At 43.6% G+C, this 22,007-nt stretch overlaps 1 protein-coding gene across 1 annotated transcript in view; it reads right to left on the bottom strand.

Moving 5' to 3' along the window:
• NOL10 (nucleolar protein 10) overlaps window positions 1-22,007 on the bottom strand; it is a 1,716,803-nt gene that overhangs the window by 1,513,162 nt on the left and 181,634 nt on the right. Inside the window, exon 4 of the mRNA XM_044079305.1 lies at window positions 19,845-19,922. Within this exon, the coding sequence (XP_043935240.1) occupies window positions 19,845-19,922 (78 nt within the window). The remainder of the gene's footprint in view (window positions 1-19,844; window positions 19,923-22,007) is intronic.

Here is a 22,007-nt window from a genome sequence, read left to right as displayed (position 1 = left end):
AACTGGCTTACCCAATCTGTTAGCAGAGAAAGAGACAAACAGATGGTCGGTTTTCCTCAAATCCTTCGTTCTACTGAGACAAAAGCAAAGTTGCACATCCAAAAGATGGGGCATATACTTTCCTTTATTTGAAAAGATTGGAAAGAAACCTGGGAAGTTAATGACCTGGTCAAAGAACTCAGAAGCTACTTTAGTCAAAAAGGATGGGTAGTTCCACAAATATACCCTATCTTTGGGGAAAACCAGGTAAAAAGATCTGGAAGATAGAGCCTGGAGTTCAGATACTCATCTAGCTGATATGATAGCGACTAGAAAAATGGTTTTCCAACACAAAAATTTAACAGCTCACCTGGCTGAAGGTTGAAAGGGAGTTTGGGTCAGAGCTTGAAGCACAACAGTTAAACCCAAAGAAGGAGTAGCATCCTTTAGTAGACGTTTAAGCAGAAAAGCTCCTTTGAGAAAGGCTTTACATAATTTAGAAGAAGCTAAAGAAGAATTATTTTTTCCCAAGTGAAAATTTGAAATGGCAGCCAAATGGACCTTAATAGTAGAAAAAGTAGCCCCTTCATTGAAAACTGAAGCTAAAAAATCACGTACAGTCAGTACAGGCAAAAGAGGGTTTGGATCACTGTTAAGGACCAAAATACAAATCTCTTCCATTTACTTTTGTAAATCTTTATATTAGAAGTTTTTTGAGAAGATAAAATATAACGAACCAGGAAGGACAGCCTGGGCTGTCTAGCAATTAGTGGAACTGGAGAAACAATGTGGTCAGTTTAAGGCATGTTATGTTGAGTAATACCTGTGGATGAGAAAGGTCGTCTGGAGTGGGATCCAGTATCCATGGATGATGCAGAAGGTGAGGCCAGAGAAGAGGAACCAAATCTGATGAGGCCAAAAGGGGGCAATGAGGATAACTGCACTCTTCAACTGGAATACTTTCAGTACAAATTTGGGAAAGAAAGGTAAGGATAGGTATGCATAAAAAAGACCGGAGAGCCAGTCATGGGTTTCAGCATCTCTCAGTGACTTCCCCACTGGAGGGATCAGGGCAAAGGTCTGAGTATGGCTGGCCCAATCAACTGAAAATTCACTATACCACTGTAACACTGCAAGATCATTTGTGAGGCATCAGAATTGACCTGCTTAATTTGTCCTCTATCACGTTGGTTTGCCCTGATATATGCATTGCTATTAGAAAGCAACCGGAAGAGATCACCCATTGCCATACCCTAATTGTTTCTCAACAAAGCTGATAAGACTTGGTTTCTCCCTGTTTGTTGATGTACCAGACCATGGACCTATTGTTCACCTGAATACCAACTGTCCCGGACGGGAGAAAATCTTGAAAGGCCTGAAATGCTAGTAGAACTGCTCTCATTTCCAGGACACTGCTATGCTTCTTGGCCTCTCAGGGGGGACCATGCACCTTAGATGGTCCTTCACAAATAATGGCCCAGCCCACCCTAGATGGGAGGCATCCATGGTCACTATAGCCATGGCCAAGGAAAGAACAAATGAATGGCATTCAGACAGTTCATTTGAATGAATCTACCAAAGACTGCATCTTTTGCATGCTTGCGTGATCTTGACTAGGGAGGTTAAATGGACCACTGGACTGATGGTGTCCACTGAAGAATTCACATGCTATCACTCTCATTCCTCTAGCTGGGTTTCACAGCTACCATGGATTCCAAGGCTTGTAAAATCAGCTGTGCTGGAAGAGAAGAATGCTATATTATTTTCCTGACCTGGGATCTGAGTGTTTGGATTCAAGTTGGAGGAAGAGAAGCTATCTGACTGACTGTGTCCAGAAGAGAACCTATGAACTCCAGACTCTGCTTAGGTAAGAGTTGAGATTTGCTGTAATGTACCATGATGCCTAAATGGAGGCACAACTGAAACAGGTAGTCCCTTGCAAGCAGGAGCAGATTGCCTGGTTGGGGCAGTTAGGAGCCAGTCGTCTAGATATGGAAACACTCTGAATCCCAAAAGTCTAAAGTGAGCTGTTATCACTGCATGACCCTGGGAGCTCTGATGAGACCAAAGGGCAGTGCTTTGAACTGGTGATGACTGTCTCCCAGCTGGAAGCGCAGATACCTTCTGGAGTACCTGTTCATTTTGATGTGATAGTACACATATTGAAGATCTATCGAGCACATCCAATCGTCCTTTCACAACAGAGGCAGAATGGACTGAACAGTGATAGTCAGGAACTTTGATCATTGCACAAACTGGTTCAGTTCGCAGAGATCCAGGATGGGTCTCAAGTTTCCTGTCTTCTTTGGAACTAAAACAAATCCTGAATAGGTCCAGGATCCTTTCTGATCTGGGGGAACCTTCTGAATGACTCTTTTCTAGCAGCTTTTCTATTTTTAATGCTGCTGCTTCCTCTTATTGGGTGGATCAGGGATTTATTAAATTCTTCTGGGGGGGGGGGGGTTGGGAGAATGGTATGATATAACCTCTGGATACAATTCTGTGCACCCACAAATCTTTTGTTATGGACAGCCAGGCTCTTTGGTGCAGAGACAAACACTCCCAGACTGTCTCTAAAGGGGAGCAGTCAGGCCCTCTTTCATCAGCACCGATAGGATTTGTCCGAGAAGGAATCCCAGAAACTCCGATTCTGCAGGCCACCTCTGCCACGAGGGGCAGCATCTTCCGTTTGAGTTCTCCCCTCTGCCCTGGGAGAACTATCTCCTCATTTGTCTTGAAAAGGACCCTGTGATTTCACATCTTTCTACCACTTCAGTTATTCCAGGAAAAAGGTCTTTGAGGAATAGAAAAATGTATCCCTATGGCAGACAGGGTCTTTCCTTCTTGCTCACATCTGGAGAGGGTGTCCTTCACCTTAGAGACAAATAAAGAAGATCCATCAAAAGAAGCACTGATGAAAAAAGACTTAAAGGGCGCCACTAAGTCACACAGATGCAGCTAGGCATGTATCCTAATGGCTATGTCTGAACCCGCCACCTATGAGGTACCTCATGGATGCATTAGATATCGACTGAAGGGTGGCCAATTGCAAGGAGACTATTTTGATCCTCTGCAGACGTGGACCCAGAAAGAGGTCGGGACAGCTCTTTAGTCAAATCTCTTTGTAATCTTTTAAAATGTGCCAGTTAATTCAATGACCACAGAGCAAAGGTCTCTGAAGTGTACACACACTTTCTGAATCTATCCAAGATCCTTGACTCCCTTGTTATGTAGATGGACAGAACAGCTCTGCTCCGCATGCTCTTTTTTGGTGGCTGCCACCACAACCAATGTGTCAGCTGGGACCCTCTTGCTCCAGTGTGTCCCTTCCTTGGAAAGTACTAAAATTTTGTCTGGACATTTAAGGATGGGTCCCATATTATCCAGTTCCTTCCACATCCAGACAGAAATAAGATCTATAAGTTCGACAGCTGGGGAAGTCACCCAAGACGTAGCCGGGCCAGACCCAAAAGCCTCAAGGAACACTGACTCCCCTTGTGAAGGGATTTCAAGAAGACCAACCACCTTTCTGTTTTAAGAGCTCCAGAATGTCTCCAAATGAGACATCTTCAGGTGGAAATCTGGGGGACCCTTCTCTTTCATTGAAATCAGTGTCCTCCATGAGAGATTCCTGAGGGGAATCTAGGTGTCTCCTTTTACATGTTCTCTTCTGACAGACCTAATTAGCTGGGAGGACTGGACAGATATCAGAAGAGATGGGGAAGTCCTGATGGACTGACTGGAGACTTGATTAGGCTGGCTGTCCCAGTGGAATGGAAGAATGAGGCTCAGGGAAAATTACTGAAGGAGGCAAATTTGTCTGATCCAAGGGGGTAGGAATGTCCTCTCCTTAGGGAAAGAGAAGGTCCTCTCCACAATCTTGAAGGCAGACTGCATGGGGGAAACTGAAGTTGATGGCAAACTAGGCAATATTGTAAAAACAACCAAATAATGATACCTATGTCACCAACGAATATCAATAAACACAAAAAGGTGACAGCATGGTGTGGAAACTTCCTTAAAATCTTAAAAAGACCAGAGTACAACTCCAAAGAATATTTTGAATGAATTAAGATTAAGCACTTTTGTCCTACATAATCCTAGTTGTGCAGGATGAAACTGCTTAATCTTAATTCATTAAAGAATATTCTTTGGTGTTGTACTCTGGTCTGTTTAAGACTTGAAGTTTCCACACCACCCTGTCACCTTTTTGTGTTTAAAGGAGCTAATATTAAATGAGAAATCGGCTCCTGCAAACCTACAAGCTCTCCAGTCGAGGAAGGAGTTGGACCCGAGCTGTCCAACCCCCAAAGCCCCAAGGGGCAGGGATGGCTCTGATAGCTTCAGTCAACTCTAGTCCCCCAGATCCAGTGTCGATGCTTCACCTCTGAGAATTTTCCAGCTCCAAAAAGCTTGGAGGTGGATGACTCTGGGAAGTAACTGGAGTCAAAGTACAGACTGTCTTCGAATTCAGTAAGAACACCCTCAGGGGACTCAGATCCAAGGGATCCAAACAGTAGAGCAGATTGGAGGAGGAGGACAGTCCAGAGGGGTAGTAGTCATAAGCTAGCTCACAGATCTGATGGGAGATGGAGCCTAAAGTACCCCCATCTGGATAACTTCCTCATCATCCTATCCACGTTAGCTTCAGACAAACTCTTGGAAGACCTGACAAAAGAGGTGGACGACGGAGGTCTTGAGTGTCTATGGGGGGATTGTTCCAAAACAAGTGAAGGAAGCCTAGATGTTAATGGATGTGGTGGGGGGGAAGGTGATCAGATCTGCAGTGATTCTGACTGTGAAGCAGACGGCTCAGAGGTGGTCAGAACCAATTTCCTTGATATTTTAGCAGGAGGCTCCACTGAAGGAGCTGAAGATGATGTGGGATCTGGCAACCTCTTATGGTACTCCTTACCTTTCGGAGTCAAGCTGGGCTTTCCCTTATCAGTTTTCTTTGGGGGGGGGTTTGAGTCCCAGTTGAAGCCGCAAATGAAGTGGAAAGGAGAAGGCCTTTCAGGACTAGCTTGTTTCTCCTGTCTGTTAGGGCCCTAGAGTTGGAGCCAGAGCAAACGGAGCAGTCTGTATCTAAACGTGCAGCTCCTAAGCAATATACGCATTCCCTGGGGGCATCCGAGTTTGGTATTTTATGCCCATAGGTAATGCATTTTTTAAAGTCAGTAAGTGTGTCTACGATACTGGCCCAAATAAGCTACGGAAAAAAAAATAACTACAAAAGCTACTTCACTTACTTTTTTTGTTGTTGCTGTTTATATAGAACAGAAAAATATAAATACCAACAATGGTAGACAAGAAATACTCAAAGAGTACAGAAGGAGAAAAAATAAATCTTAGATGGCAAGGTACAAGCAATGGTAGTAAAAAGTTACAGCGAAATTGGTAATCACCACTCAGTAAAACTGAAAAGACAAACAAAGGAGGTAGGTGAGAAAAAGGAATCAATGAAAAACTAGAAACTTTAGTGACCTAAACTCACCATTTCCCTAGGAAAAATACCCAAAAAGTCAACAGCAAGAGGACCTGCATCTGTAGCCAAGCAGAGGCAAATGAAATATGGGGTATGTTAGGTTGACAGGGCATTACGGGTAAAGGTGGGAGCTCGAGACTTTGGATCTAAAGATCTAGCAGAAACATCTGAGTCAGATCAGAGTCAGATCCGAAACCCATCAGTTGAGGGATGAATGAAAATGACATCAGATTATGTCCTATGAATGACTGTAGCACTGAATATACTTGAACATCTAAAATTACAGTAAGTTGCTAGTACAACTCTACTTTGTATATGGGTTGACCTTTCGCCTCCCTACCTTTCTTCCAGAAACATCTGAGCGAGTATCTGAAAAGGAAAGAGCCTTGTATCTCCTTCCATTTTACTGTTGCAGTATTCCTTACAATAAGGATCCCCTGCCAAGGGAGGCCCCAACGTAGGCCAGTATACCAAAGCCTTTAAAGGTTGCAGAGGGTATGCCGTACATCACACGTATGGTCTCCACATATAGTGTAGGGCATAAAGGTGACGGTCCAGACATACCATCCTCAAAACTTCTTTGCTGCAATCTGAATGCCATCTTTGACTGTCGGTCTGGAGTTTCCCCTTCATTTGCTGGTTCACTAAGCTGTTTTGTTTTTAGATAAATGCCCCTTTGAGGTTTATGTTCTTATCTTTTTCCTTTTGTTTTGTTGCTTGTGGGGTTCATGTCATCCAGAATGGGTAAATGCCAGCGTGAGAGACCGATTCCCCATACGGATCATTGTCAGCAGTGTTTAGTTTGTCTTGGTGCTTCCCATGACCATGCGTCCTGTTCTATTTGTTAGGCTTTCAACCTGCAGATTCTCCATATAGTAGGCTTTTCTCTTAGGCCATATATTTAGAGAACCAATGTCTTAAACTTTAAATGAAAGACATTAGGGAAGGAACTTCTTGCTCTGAGGGTCAGCCATCCGTGAAGAAAACAAGAAAGCTAGGTCTGATTCTTTGGCTGTGCCGCCTCTGCTGGATGTCTTTCTTGAGGCTAGTTAAAGCCCTGGATCACCCAGCCCTTTTGTTGGATTCTTCTGCCATGACCACTTTGGAGGCCAGCATGGATCCAAAATGACGCACATCCCTGGAGGCTTTGACGATGCTCACTACAGACATTCAGGGGGGAACTGCGACTGATTATTAACAAAAGGCCTAGAGGTGGTTCTCAGATTTTGGTTAGGGAGGAGGTTCCGACTACTACTGTGCAATACCCTACGGGGTCTGAACCTTCTACATTTCATAAGGCTGACATCCCTTTAAAGAAGAAAGAAAAAAGAAATAGGCATGTTTCACCTTTTCCTAAGGGGTCTCAGAGTGACTGGCAGAATTTCACTCAGGGTTTGTTCAGTGCTCTTATGGCCTCTGAAGCCCTCTCAAGGAATTTCTGTTCCAGCTCCCCCTTGGTCTTCTACTGCTCTTAAGAGACCCAGGCAACATGATTCCTCTGAGGAAGAGGGGGGATTCGGATAAGGAATTCCCTATCTAGTCTTCTCAGATTCCTTCTCCATTAGACTATGGTTCTGAGGAGGGATCTACTAGTACTGCCACTCCTTTTGAGGAGATATCCTTCGGGGACACAATTTCCAGAATGATGGAATTTTTTTAATGGAATTGTGCCCATGTTTATGAGGTTTAGAAAAGGTACTATGAGCTTCTGCAAATGGATTCTCCTAGACCTTCTGCTGTCTCACCTCTTTTGGTTGCCTTGTCGGATGCCTATTCTACTGCGTCTCAGGCACCTGATTCCCAGTCCCCTGCCCCCCAAAAAAACAGATAGGTTTTATAAGGTACCTGATGAGTGCAAATTTATCTGTAGGTGCCCATCTGTTGACCCTTCTGTGGTGTTTGTGGCATCTGACAAGCCATCTAAGTTGCTTCCTTCTTCTTAGAAATCCAGGGCTATGGAATGGTTGGTTAAGAAGGTATACACCTCAGCTATCTTACTTTCTGGGCTGTCAGTTATCCGACCCATATGGCTAGGTATATCATGGCTCTTCATTCTCAGGCCTGTCAAGTTATTTCTGACCTTCCTAACTCTGAGGGGAGCACTGAACAAACCCTCAACTTGTTAGGGACCTCTTCTCAGGTGGCTCATCATTCTACTAGTGTAGCTATGATGCAGCAAATGCTTCTTCTAGGGCGGCTGCTTTTGGCTGTGTGATGAGATATCCATGGCTTAGGCTTCAACCTCTGCCTGGAGATATTAAGGCCAAGTTGATGGACGGTCTTCTGGACAACAAGTATTTGTTTGGTGCTGCTGATAATTTAAGACCCTACAGGAAAAGGGTAAGGCCTTACAAGAGCGAAACATATTTTTGTTTCTCCTATGCCTAAATTCAAAAGGAATTATTCTAATTAGCCAGCTTTTGATTTCCAGGCAATCTCATCCTACTCCCAAAGGTAAAAAGGGTGGAAAACGGGCTTTGCCTGCTAAAGTTGCCCAGACTATTTCCACACAGAAATCTCCCTTTCCTGAAAAACTTGGTGCTGTCTGACTATCCTGTACTTCTCAGCCACATTCCTCTTTCTCTTAGTCTTTTCCCGTTTGGTTAAAGATTACTCAAGATTCCTGGGTTCTTTCCATCATTTGCCAAGGTTATTACATTGTCTGGAAAGCTCTTCCCCCTTTCATGGGCATGCCTCAACCTCTCAGGAGCAATGAGGCTTTTTTCCAGAGGTGCTTCAAAGTCTCTTGACTCATGGAACTATTCAGTAAGATCCAGTTTCTCAAAGGGGGAAGGGGTTTTATTCCAGAATGTTCTTGGTCCCCAGGACTGAGGGCACTTAGAGACGCATTCTGGATCTCTCCCATTTAAACACCTTTCCAAAGATCCCATCCCTTCAGATGTTGTCCCTTTAGACCTTAGCTGTTTTCTCAGGCTTTTCTAGTTTCTCTGGACCTCAAGGATGCTTATCTTCATGTCCCTGTTCATCCCCTTTTCAGGAAGTTTTTACATTTTTCTGTTACTTCCTGGCATTTTCAGTTTTCTGCTTTGCCCTTTGGCCTGTCTACTTCCCCAATGATATTCACCAAATGCCTCACTCCTGTGATTGCTTTTTTGCAGGTTAAGGGGGTTACAGGTCTTTCCCTACTTGGACAACCTATTTTTTCAGGCATGCTCTCCAGAGATTCTAGTGCAGCATCTTCATTTTGCCATATCTCACCTGCAAAGCCTAGGGTTCACCATAAATTTCCAAAAGTATTTCCTGACTCTTTCACAGGATTATGTACTTCTGGGATGCAGGACCCAGACTGTTCCAATGGTGGCATCCTTCTCTCCTCCCAAGGCCTTATTTCTCATTGCCTTCTTTCAAACCCTTCTTCCTCTGGCCTCAGTTACCGTCAGGGAATTTCTAAGAGCTCTGGGTTTCATGGCATCCTCCATTCCCATACTCCCTCTAGCCATGCTCTACATGAGAAAGCTTCAGTGATTTCTAAAGCCAGTTTGACTTCAGCACTCTTATCCTCTAGGTTTTATAGTCTCTTCTCTTCCATGCCTCAAGCTGGATTATTCAGTGGCGGATTCATCATTTGTCACTCAATCGAGGGCTTCCTTTTCAAACCCCACTCCCCTCTCAGCTGTTCACGGACGCTTCAGACGTGGGATAGGGGGCTTCTTTCAGCTCTCTAAAAGTGCAGGGCCTCTGGTCACTTCAACAAATACATTAGTACCAAAGAGGTGAGAGCTTTCCTGTTGGATTTTTAAGCATTTCATCCTCTTTTCATTCCAGGGCCCCTCAAAAGTTACTGACAGACAGTACCACAGTTACATGTGGTATGTCAACAAGCAAGGGGAGACAACATCTTATCTCCTGGGCATGCCCTTCCTCTTGAGCTTTTACAACCTCCCTATTGCAAAGAATACTACAACAATGAAATAGAAGGACAAAGTACAGTTGTGTAAAATCAGACCATAACGATAGATGTTCCTCTCCTCTCTGTTGCAATATTCACTCCCCCCTCCCGGTTCTTTTCCCTTTTGGATGTGCTTGGTACCTCTCTAATCCTTGGACTGGCACTCCTCCTGGGGCTCTCAGTTCTGAGAGTGGTACATCCAGACATCAACTTTATGCCCTATGCTATATGCAGGGATCATACATGTGACATATAGTGTACTCTTAGCAACCTAAAGGCTTTTGTATACTGGCCAGATGTTGAGCTACCTTTGACAGGGGATCCTATTGTAAGGAATATTGCAACAGTGAAATGGAAGGACATACAAGGCTCTTTCCTTTTCAGATGCTCACTCAGATGTTTCTGGAAGGAAGGTAAGGAGGCGAAAGGTCAACCCAAATATAAAGTACAGTTGTACTAGGAACTAACCATAATTTTAGATGTTTAAGTATATTCACTGCTACAGTCATCATGTCTGGGATTCCTGCATGCAGAACCCGGAATACCAGCCTGACTTCCAGTGCTTTCCCTTCCCCCTCATCATTCTGGCTGACTTCTTCCCACTCAGATCCTCTGTGGTACAAGAGAAGTGCTGACCAATGTCCTCTTCAAATCTTCCTTGCCCTGGCTGGACAAGGAACTTGTCTTATGAAAGTAGACCTAGGAGACTAATTACTTGTGACAAGTATTCACCCACGAGGTTCTCTCTCTTTCTGGGATCTATGTAGTGTCAGAGGTAAGTAAACAACCTGGTGGGGAAATGAGAAGGAAGATAAGGGAAAGTACAGTCATATTAGGTACTTAACATAAATACAGATGGCTGAGTAACTCACCATTGCACTAATAACTCTTGGGATTTCCTGCCTTAAAGATACTTGAAGCTGACCCAAATACCAAAGACTTTCACTTTCTCCCACAGTCTGTCAGATGCCCTTCATTCCAGCATCAGAACTTCAGTACCATATAGGGTTGTCAGCCAGTGCCATCTTCAGGTCATTTTTGCCCCTGTCTGAAGTCGCACTCTTGCCAGGGTACCTAGATCATGATATGCCCAGATATGTCCCCAGACCTTAACAGGGAAAATAAGGAGAGGGAACTAACTGGGGGTGAAAGGAAGACAGTTTGATGAAGGCGTACCCAACTTCAACCCTAGGAGTGTAAAAGAAGGGTGGCAGGAATTGGTAATACAATAGTGAAACTACTTGAATATCTAATTTATGGCAAGTACCTAATACAAGTGTACTACCGCGGTGGTGGTGGTGTGGTAGCGTTGTCGCCTCACAGTATGACGCTGTCCGGTTTGATTCTCAGCTAGAGCGTCTTCTGCATTGAGACATGCGTGAATGGGCGTACCTTCGTTGAAGGTTGTGCGTCAGGGCTGGTAACTTGGCACGTAAAAATACCAATCATTAGCAGACCAGAGTACCGCTGTGGCGACCCCTAACCGGGAAAAGCCGAAAGACACAAAACCTAATACACGTGTACTATGTTCTTAGCCATTCATTGTTACAGTAATAACTCTAGGGAAAATTTGCAGAGCTAAAGAAAGTTGAGACGATGGCCAGAAAGTAGTCCAGGGGAATTCAAGCCACGCAGGATGACTGAAGCAAAGTGTGTGAACAGAAATCTAAATAACTCCCCCTAAGATACAGGAAATTTTAAGAAAAATAGTGGTAGAAGCAATTGCCCTAGTGGAGTATGGACTGTGAAGGCTTCCACAATGGTAGTAACAAAAGGAAGTATTTGCAATAAATTTAGATATGGTCTGTTTGTTTACTGATTTTCCTTCTTTCTGTTTTGCAAAGGATACAAACAGTTGGTAAGATTTTTTGCAAGGTTTTATCCTATGTAAAATCTAGTTGTCCAAACATATTTAAGGAATACAGTAGTCTTTTCCCTCAGTTTGTGGGCATAGAAAGAAAATAATGAAGATTTATGACTTGACTAAAGATAGGTCATATACCACTTTAGGCATAAATGTGGGAGTAGTGCAGAGAGTAATTCTGTGCTTGTGAAAAATCAAAAAGCGGTCTTTATACATTAGAGCTTGAAGTACTGAGATAGGCAGCCTGAGCTATGCCTAACAGTTTTCTAGGTGAGTGTTTTGATGTCAGCTGAAGCAGCTCAAAAGGAGGAAGCATTAAACTTTTCTAGCACAAAACTGAGATCTCAAGGGAGAGCTGGTTCTTTTGTGGATAGTTTCAAGTGCAGAACACCTTTAAGGAACTACTTCATGGCTGCGTGGGAGAAAGAAAATAAAGGAGTCCAGAGGAAAGGAGACATGGCTGACGCATAGGATAGCCCTTGCTTGTAGAATTCTGAGAGGCAACTATGGACCTTGGGCAGGCTGGTTTGAAGTGGCTGTTGCTCTCTGTTAAGGCACCAGTAAGAGAGCCATGTTTCTTCTGTTAAGGCACCAGTAAGAAAGCCATGTTTCTTCAGAATTGAATTACTTCCTGGTGCAGGGTCTTCTAACCTCTTTTAAAATAAGCAAGACGTCCTCTGAAAACAAATGTCTGGGGTGGCTGGGTAGGTCATCCACAGAGTCAGTTTCAGTGTGTCCAAGTGAAGATGTACTGTGGACCACTTGGTCTGAGGGTGTAGTTCCACCTGCTGTGGCAGCGTACATGGTTCTTCCTTGGCCATGTCCAATAGTCGGGAGAACTACTGCTGCCTGGGCCAAACCAAGTCACTAGGATCACCTTTGTACTGTCATCACTGAACTTCTTTAGTACCCTGGGGATAGTAGGTAAGGGAGGGAAGGCATACAGAAACAGACCTGTCCAGTGGAAAAAGGTGGTTATCTGCCCTCCATGCTCCCTTCACCGGGGCTCTTTTGAGATATTTCCTGAGCTGTCTGTTTTGACAAGAAGCAAAAAGATCTACTTCTGGCACACCCTACATGAATTACTTGAATGAAGTCTTCACTCTTTAGCATCAACTCTTTTGAGTCGGGGCATATTCTTCTGCATATGTCTGTAATGTTGCTTACCTATCCTGGGAGGTACTGGGCTGCTACACTCCAATCCATCTCTTCTCCCATTTTCCAAATCTGTATGCCCAACCTGCACAAGAGGTATGAAGGGGTGGCACCCTGTCTGTTGGCGTACCACAGTTCTCTGATATTGTCTGTTCTTATGACATGGTCCATGGTTGCCAAGGGTTCTGAATATAATAAAGCCTTCTGAAATGCCATTACTTGGACAACCACATGCTTGCAAATTAGTCTGGTTTGCCCAGAGTGCACTGGCCTATGCTAGGTCCAAAGCATTTACCATTAGGATCTAGATGCCCACCTCCAACTGAAAGGGAACTCTTTGGTTGGTCTTGGTGGTTTCCAGCCACCAGTGAAGCTCCTTCCTGACAAATGGGAGGAGGGGTATAGGGGTCTGTAAGGAACAGAGATGTCATCTGTATGTTTATATTTATTTATGGTACCGCTGCAGTTTCCGCCTAAGAAATCTAGCTAGAAGGACCACAAGTATGCATGATGTCATGAAACCCAGTAGCCTCAGGAAAACTCTGGCTGAAATGGTTCACCTTTCTGATATTTCCAGGAAGCACAAGGATAGGAACAGGACCTTTTTGTGGGGAAGATAGCCTTTCTATCCCTGGAGGCCAGATCGATCATAAAAAGCCAACCCTGGTAGGGGCAAGAGATAAAACATCTGAAGGTTTAGTGAGAAAGTACAGTTTTGTACCTACCATAAATGTAGATGTTCAAGTGTTCACAGTGTTGCAGTCATCACACTTGGGTTATCCTGCAGTCGGCCAGAGTCCCAAAGTCTTGGTCCGGCATCGGTTGCTGTCACTTCTTCCCTGATGTCAGTGCACCAGGGGTATATAAGAGGCATCCGACGCGATTTTCTTCAGTTTTTCTTGCCCCAGATGTCAGGTGCCCCCAAGTAGGTGGGCAATACATATTGCCAATAAAACATGTAAAGGAAATACAAGGAATACCTTCAGTTACAAGCAAATACACCACAAATGTTGTACCAGATAGAAAGGTATAGAAAAGTTCAGCTAGGTCAGAGGGGATGGAGGGAGGGTAACCTGGACTGCAGCAGTGTGAACACTCGAACATCTACATTTATGGTAGGTACAAAACTGTACTATGTTCATCGTGTTACACTGCTGCAGTCATCACACTTGGGTAGAATCCCAAAGCTAAGGATGGGCAGTGGAATTAAACAGGGTTTGGAGAAACTAGTAGGCCCTGCAGAACTGCAGTGGCAAAGCCAGCTCTGGTTTTAGAGTATAGAGGTAAGTGGCAGTGCTTGGTGAAGGTGTGCACTGAACTCCAAGTTGCAGCCTCCAAAATATCCTTGGTTGGTACCCCCCTGAGAAAGGCTGCTGATGTAGCTGTAGCCCTGGTGGAATGGGACCTAATGCTAGCAGGTACCGGTTTCCCATGATGTGTGTAGTAGAAACGGATACAATGTCTTATCCATTTTGAAATGGTCTGTTTTGCGATAGCTTTTCCTTGTGATCCTGCAGCATAGGATACAAAGAGCTGGTCAGCTTTTCTGAAAGCCTTAGTTTTATCCAAGTAGAAACGTAATTGCCTGTGAATGTCCAAAGAGTGCAGGAGCCTTTCTCCTTTGTTCTGGGGATTTGGAAAAAAGGTGGGCAAATGAATGGTTTGGTTTAGGGCCACACTGGATACCACCTTTGACATAAAGGAAGGGTTAGTTTGTAGTGCAACTCTGTCTTGATGAAAAAATGAGGAAAGGCTCCACTGCCATTAGGGCCTGTAGCTCTGAGACTCTTCGTGCTGAAGTTATTGCTAGCAGCAGGGCAGTTTTCCATGATAGAAATTGTAAATCAGCTGTAAAAGCTGGTTCAAAGGTCGGCAGTGTAAGCTTTTCCAGAACAAAGTTGAAATCCCAAGTTGGTGTTGGTGCTCTCCTGGGCGGTCTTATGTTCTTAGCCCCTCGGAGGTACTGTCTTAGCAGTGGATGTGAAAATATAGGAGGATCCGTGTTGTAGTGAGCTGAAATCGCTGAGGCGTGGATCTTAACAGATGAAAAAGAAAGTCCTTTGTGCAGAAACTCAGTTAAATATTGTGGGATCTGAGGAATGTTTGGAACAAGGGGATTTTGGCCTTTAGCCTGGTTCCAGGCGCAAAATCTTTTCCATTTGTCTGAATAGGCTTTCCTGGTGCTGGGCCTCCTGGCCTCCAGAATGACATCCATAACAGCTTTAGAGATAAGTGTTGGCTGGTTGCTTAGGTAATTTGCCATGCAGCCAAATTTAAAGTCTTGAGCTGGCTGTGTAGAATCTGATTGTTTTGCTGCATGAGCAGGTGAGGAATTTGAGGCAAAATCCATGGTGGGCCGTGAGCCATGTTCCTTAGTATTGGATACCAGTGTTGGCGTGGCCAGTCTGGAGCAATGAGTATCATTTGTGGCCTCTCTAATCTGACTTTCAGCAGCACCTTTGCTAGAAGAGGCAGTGGAGGAAAGGCATACACTGTTAATGCTTTCCAACTGAATGAGAGGGCGTCCACTTTCCAAGCTAGTGGGTGGAATGTTCTTCTGCAATACTTCGGAAGTTGGTAGTTTTGGGGGTTGGCAAACAGATCTATGTCTGGGCGTCTCCATTTTTGAATTATCATTGCAAATACTTGTGGATCTAGTTTCCACTCGTGAGGATCCATGATGTTTCTGCTTAGATCATCTGCCAATGTGTTTTTCTTTTCTGGCAGGAATTGTGCTTGTAGTTGAACTTTGTAGGTCAGTGCTGTGTTTCACAAGGTCATTGCTTTCCTCTGCATAGGGGGTAGGAGTCTGTGCCCCAATGCTTGTTTATGTACCACATTACTGTGGTGTTGTCCGTCTTTATTAGGAGTTGTCCTGGATGTAAGAGGTCCTTGAAAGCTGTTAGGGCATTTTGTACAGCTAGCATTTCTTTTTGATTGATATGCAGATGCCTTTGATCTGTAGACCATTTGCCCTGAATGCACTGTCCTGCCATGTGTGCTCCCCAGGCATAATCCGATGCATCTGTTGTTATAGTTTGTCTGGCTGTGGTAAGGTAAAAGGCTGGCCCTTGTTGAGGTGACATGCCTGAGCCCACCATAGAAACTCCTGTTGAAAGCAGGGTATGAGTGGTATTATTGTTTCCAAGCTGTGGCTGTGCTGAGTCCATACGCTTTTCAGGTACCATTGTAATTTCCTCATATGCAGTTTTGCAAATGGTATTAGTAGTATGCAAGATGCCATGAATCCCAAGGTCTGCAGAATTTTTCTTGCAGGGAGTTGGGTCTTTGTTGCCATCATTTTGAAGTATTGAGTCAGCTGCTCTTGCTTGTCTGGCGTGAGGTAAGCCATCTGGGTCGTTGTATTTAAGCTGGCACCCAGGAATATTATGTTTTGAGAGGGCACTAGTTTTGATTTCTTTTCATTTACTGTGTATCCTAGGCAACTTAGTAGGTGTTTGACAAACGCCAGATGCTTTAAAAGAATGTCCTTGCTTTCTGCTTGAATAAGGCAGTCGTCCAGGTATGGATATATTTGAATTCCTCTTTGTCTGTAGTACGCAATTACTGGTGCCAGGCATTTTGTGAAGACCCTGGGCACAGTAGATAAGCCAAAGGGCAGTGCAGAGAATTGATAATGAGTTGAACCTGCAATAAATCGGAGGTATCTTCTGAAATTTTGTCTGATAGGGACATGCAGGAATGCCTCCTTGAGATCCAACGTTACTAGCCAAGCCTTCTTGCCCAGCATGGGAAGAAGCTGCTGTAGTGTTAGCATCTTGAATTTGGGTACTTAAAGATAAGTGTTTAGAATTGAAAGGTCCAGAATAGGTATCCAGGCTTTGTCCTTTCTGGGGACTAGAAAGAGTCTTGAGTAAAATCCTTGTCCTTGCTCTTGTGTAGGTACCTGTTGAATGGCTCTCATGTCTATGAGAGCTATAATTTGTTTTTGAGCCTCTGCCCATTGATTTGGTGGCAGGTTTGGCATTCCTTTTATCCTTGACAAAGTGTGAAAGTGGAATCTGTATCCTTGAGAGACAATATTTAGGACCCATTTGTCTTTTGTGATGATGTGCCAGTTGTCTACAAAAAGTGCTAATTTTCCTCCCAAGGGAGGTGCCAAGAGAGATTTGCTTGGCAGTCTGAGGGTTAAGTCATTGTGTTTGTCTTCTGACAGCTTGGGGCCCGTCTTCTCCTCCTTTCTGGGTTGCGGTACCCCATTGTCGAGGCTTGTAAGGGCCTTGCGACTGACCTCTGCCCTTTGGGCGTCTGCATTTGCCCCTCTGTGGTCTGTCAGCAGCTGGAAAAGACCTGTTTTTTGTTGGCTAATTTCTGCTGAAATGGAGGGGGGGGGGGTTGAACCTGTAAAATATCCTTGACCGTCTGCATAGATTTTGCCTTATCCTCCATTTTCTTTAAAACCTCTTCTGCTTTTACACCAAATAAAACATCCTGCTGTAAAGGTGTATCCAATAACTTTGCTTTAACTTGATCAGGTAGGGTTTGTTCTTTTAACCAAGCATGTCTACGTATGACAAACCCAGTTACTGCTGCTCTACAGGAAGCCTCCAATGAATCAAATCCACATTGTAAAGTATGTTTTCTCACTTGTTCAGCTGCATGCAACAAAATCTTGCATTTCTTTGAAATCAGGCTGCTATGAATGTGTGCTCATTTTTTGTTTTAGTTGAGACTTCAGATATTGCTGATATTTCAGCATGTGAAACTGGCAATTTAAGGCCCTCATAGCTAGAGTAGCTGAGGTATATACTTTATTTCCCCATCTGTCTAGTGCTCTGGAATCCCTTTCAGAGGGTACAGGATTTTTAGCAATAGAGGCCTTAACCCCTTTGGGACCCGGATCAGCAACAGGGCTTTTGTATAGGAATTTGTGTGAGTCAGGGACTCTGTAGTATCTGTCTGGTTTGGATGGCGCAGGAGGTAGAGAGTCTGGGTTAAGGCTAGATTCTAGGTAAACATCATCCACAATGTCTAACACGGGCAAGACAGGAGGGATAGCAAGTGGTCTGTGCTGGGGTAGTAAAAGGAACTCACGGAGCCTTTTCTTAGAATCAGAGTAATCCTGGCCTTCCCAGTGGAAATGTTCCCTCATGGTTTGTAAAGTTTTCTCAAAAGAGTAGTCTTCTGGGGGAGATGCTGAGGGAATAGACTCTTCAGCATCCGAGTCTTCATAAGGGGGAAAAGAGTATTCCTGTTCCTCAGAAGAATCTGAGGAAATTGAGATGGGTCAGAGGAAGCATAATCCTCCTCCTGTCTTGGCCTTTTATCAGGAGGGGGATGGGAACCCCTGATTAGGGTAATTAAATCTTCAGCCATCTTAAGCATCTGTTTCTTAGGCATGGGGCCTTGTACTGGAGACTGCTGTACAGTCTTTTTTGTTTTTAAAGGAGTTTTCAGCTTTGCATAAGATTTGATGGGGAGTGTAGTCGGTCTGAAGACACCTTCTGCAACTGAAGGTGTTTCAACTGCACCGGAATCTCCTTTTGCTCTGGAGTTGGAAGGGACTAAAGAAGAAGGCTGCGGCGGCCTAGTAATCTCTGCTTGGGAATCGGAAGCCGTCTGAGGTTCCAAATCATCGGTCGTCAAGGGCTGCGTAGGCGCCTCACTGAAAACCGGAGAATCAGCGACTGGCCTAGCAGAGGCCTCGGAGCCTGGGGTTTGGGTCTCAGCTGCCTGTCCTTATCCTTGTGTTTTTTATGCATGCCAGTCGTTGGTTGCTCCGACGGCATGGTATAATTAAATTTCCTACCAAAGTAAAGTCGGGCGAAATTAAAACGATGTTTAATAGTTCGTTTATTAAACCTAGCACAAAACTGACAACCTGTGATGTCATGGTCTGGGCCTAGGCATGGAATACAATAAGAATGAAAGTCCTTATGAGGTATTTGCTTCCCACAAGAAATGCAATTGTTAACTTGTTCTGACATCAGACTGAGGCAAGAAAAGGTTCCCCAATGGGGTACTTAGCTTTATTGAAGACTTCGGTCTGAAATCCGAATTGAAAATCTCAGCAGTCGGCCGACCGGCACTTGCAAACTGCTTCTGCTTCGGGCACTGCGCGGCAAGAAAGACTGAAGAAAATGGGGTTGGATGCCTCTTATATACCCCTGGCACACTGACGTCAGGGTAGAAGTGACAGCAACCGACACCGGACCAAGACTTTGGAACTCTGGCCGACTGTGGGACTGCCTGACGGCAGGATAACCCAAGTGTGATGACTGCAGCAGTGTTACACGATGAACATCACTATCTTGGAGAAGAATTCCATAGTCAAATGTAAGGATGCCTCCATCTCCTGAGAGGAGGATGCCTCAATAAGAAAATTATCCAATCATGCATAAATGTGGGCAATCTTTGTCCTACAGAATGCAATCATTGGAGATAGATATTTTGTAAGGACTCTAGGAGCAATGGACCAGCCATAAGGCAAGGAAAAAAATTAGAAGAGCGAGACACTGCCTTAAAGTGCAGGGACTACCTGTGTTCCTGAGCTATGGGAACATGGAGGATGATGTATTTTAAGTCTAGAATGACCATGAGAGCTTCTCGGATAATCATGAGCAAGAGTCTTTACAGTGTACAAATCCTGAATTTTGGGACAAGCATACATCTGATTATAGTCTTGAGAGGTCTGGAATTGGTCTCAAAGTCCCTTCTTTTGCTGGGGCTAGGAATGGTAGACTATTCCTGATAAGTCTTTTGGTTCTGGCTTTATTTAGCCCTGTGCAAGCAATTTTGAACTCAAGCTTGTGCCAGTGTCTGTTGATCATTTGGCATGGGAAGAATGCCGGAAAAGGCTGGTTTCTTTATGAATCACATCAATGTAGTCTAACTTTATTAGAATTACTATTTATTTGTCACAGGTAATGTGGAGCCATATGGAGTGGAAAAATGGGCAACTGCCTCTTTTTCTTTTTGCTTGTAGCAGGAGAGGGATTGGGGTGGGATTTCTTGGATATATAGCTATATAAGACCATTTTCGGGCCCATCTGGGGAAATGCAAAAACAAAAATACAACAAACTCAGAATGTGACAAAATGTGACAATGCATGCTGTTAAAATGTGGTCGCATGTGTTTGCCTAGTATTCTGATCAAGTTTTATTACCACTGAGAACAAAAGCGCTTAATAAATTTTGCTAACCTGAGACAGTCAATTTTTATTACTTGTAACAAAATCAGTGACAAGTAACAGAAAGTAGGATTATGCATAAATAACATTAACATACAAATACATTGTTTTGTACAGTATGTACAATATTTAAACAATACTTAAAAAAGGCAGAGCTGTGAACTGCAGGACAGGAAATCCCAACATGTTAATCACCAAGGCAAATTTCTAACATTGTATTTTTAGCTTTCTCAGCTGTCAACTCAAGGTGGATACATAATGCACATCAGCATGTTAAAGTTCATCAACAAATTTACTAACCATCTGAATCCATGCATCTTTCAAACTTCAGGGATAACTGGTGTGTGTCATAACACCGAACCCGTGGCTTGTAAGTACCTAAAAAATAAATTTAATCAGTACAAGTAAACAACAAAATACTGATGTGCAGCGCCACACACAAACCATAATTAAAATACAGTCATTTATCAAGTTTGATCAAACACATACCATAAAAATATAAAAAAAGAACATTAAATAAGACAAGCAACAGATTAAGATACTAATGAACCTATGAACCTATAATCCTGTTTCAAGGCTCATTATTGTACAGAGGACAGTCTTCATCTAGCATCAAAGGAAACTCAATGAAGTTTTTATTTAAGGAGAAAAAAAAAGTCTAGTGTAACAAACACATCCCTTTATTGGTCACCAGATCATTTAGCAGATGCATGCAGCATGATACACTTGGATTATCATAAATAAATTCAGCAGTATCACTGCAGCACAGCCATGCAGCTTTATTACAAGTTCGGCAAGCAGGCACAGCCAAACAACAATTTGGCTAGAATGATCAGTGAAAAGACTGGCATGTCTGGTTTGGACAATACTCTTATTATTACTAGACAGGCTGTTAAGGGAAGACTGTGTGCAATGTGCAGAATATGCAGAACAAAATAAAGCCGCTCTAATGGCTTAGCACTTAAAAAATAAATAAATACATAAAAACCTACAACAATACTGCAAAATTCACTGTGGATGCATACTCTCCACCTCAGGAATACTACATGTTATTCTTGCTTGAAAGGGCTCTCTTTTTTCACACCAAATTTCCTGAGCTCACATGTGCCTTCTATTTCACATACTGTAAATACACTACACTACTCCAACCAAAAGTTTACTTCAGTTGTACCCGCTAGACAAGATGGCAATGTATCAATGTCAGTTTAAAGTAACAGTGAGTAGGGATTTCCTGCGCCAGTGGAACAGTAATTTTAGCTCAGAACAACCTTGAACATGGAATTTAACAGTACCAGGTAGTGGTCACTCCTACTATAAACTCTTATAAATTAGTTCATTTTTGAAGCAGCCCTCATTGCCTGCTGTGTCATGCTGAGGACTTTCTCACCTGTTTGTTGTAAGTGACTCCATAACTCCCTAGCTATAGTCCTACATACACAATTCTGGCTGTATGAATATAGTACAGTTTTGTACCTACCATAAATGTAGATGTCCGATAGGTATGCATCTGCAGTCCTAACATATGGGTTGCCCTGCCTCAGGCAGCCCTTCGGTCGGCCGGATTCCAAAGTCTGGGTCTGGCCTCGGCTGATGTCGCACTTCACCCGACGTCACAGCTGCTGGGGTATAAAGGCATCAGCCGATGCCATTTTCCTCAGTGTTTCTTGCCCCAGATGCCAGGTGCCCTCTAGGAAGGCTAAATTTTGGATAAATGCAAATAATTCCAAACAGTAGAGAGCAAAAAAAAAAAAAAAAATATATATATATATATATATATATATATATATATATATATATACATATATACAAACAAATACACCATAATAGAATCCCCCAGCTAGCTAAAAGAGGGGTAAATACCCTAGGAATACCACAGAGGGGAAGGAGGGTGGGTAATCCTGACTGCAGATGCATACCTATCGGACATCTACATTTATGGTAGGTACAAAACTGTACTATGTCCTTCAAGGATGCATCTGCAGTCCTAACATATGGGTAGAATACCATAGCCAAACTGGGGGAGGAGGCACTAAGATAAAGATGGTGTAGTTAAGATCCCTTGCAAAACAGCAGTTGCAAAACCTGCTCGGGATCTGGAGTATAAGGGAAGATTATAATGCTTGGCAAATGTATGCACGGAGCTCCAAGTAGCAGCTTCTAAAATGTCTTTGGTAGCCACTCCTCGTAGGAAAGCTGTAGTGGTGGCTGTAGCTCTTGTGGAATGAGGTCTATTTTCAGGAGTTGTCTTTCCATGAAAAGAGTAACAAAATCGAATGCAATTTCCTATCCATTTTGAGATTGTCTGTTTTGAAATTGATTTTCCTTGCATTCCTGTTGCATATGCTACCAGAAGCTGGTCAGTTTTTCTGTTGGTCTTAGTTCTGTCCAGATAGTAGCGTAATTGTCTGTGCACATCCAAGGTATGTAGCAGTCTTCCCCCCCTATTCTGTGGGTTGGGGAAAA

This window comes from Protopterus annectens, chromosome 1.part1 (genome assembly GCF_019279795.1).
Source record: "Protopterus annectens isolate FY-2018-M chromosome 1.part1, PAN1.0, whole genome shotgun sequence".
NCBI classification, from domain to species: Eukaryota; Metazoa; Chordata; order Ceratodontiformes; family Protopteridae; genus Protopterus; species Protopterus annectens.
This window is presented reverse-complemented; position numbering and strand designations above follow the sequence as displayed.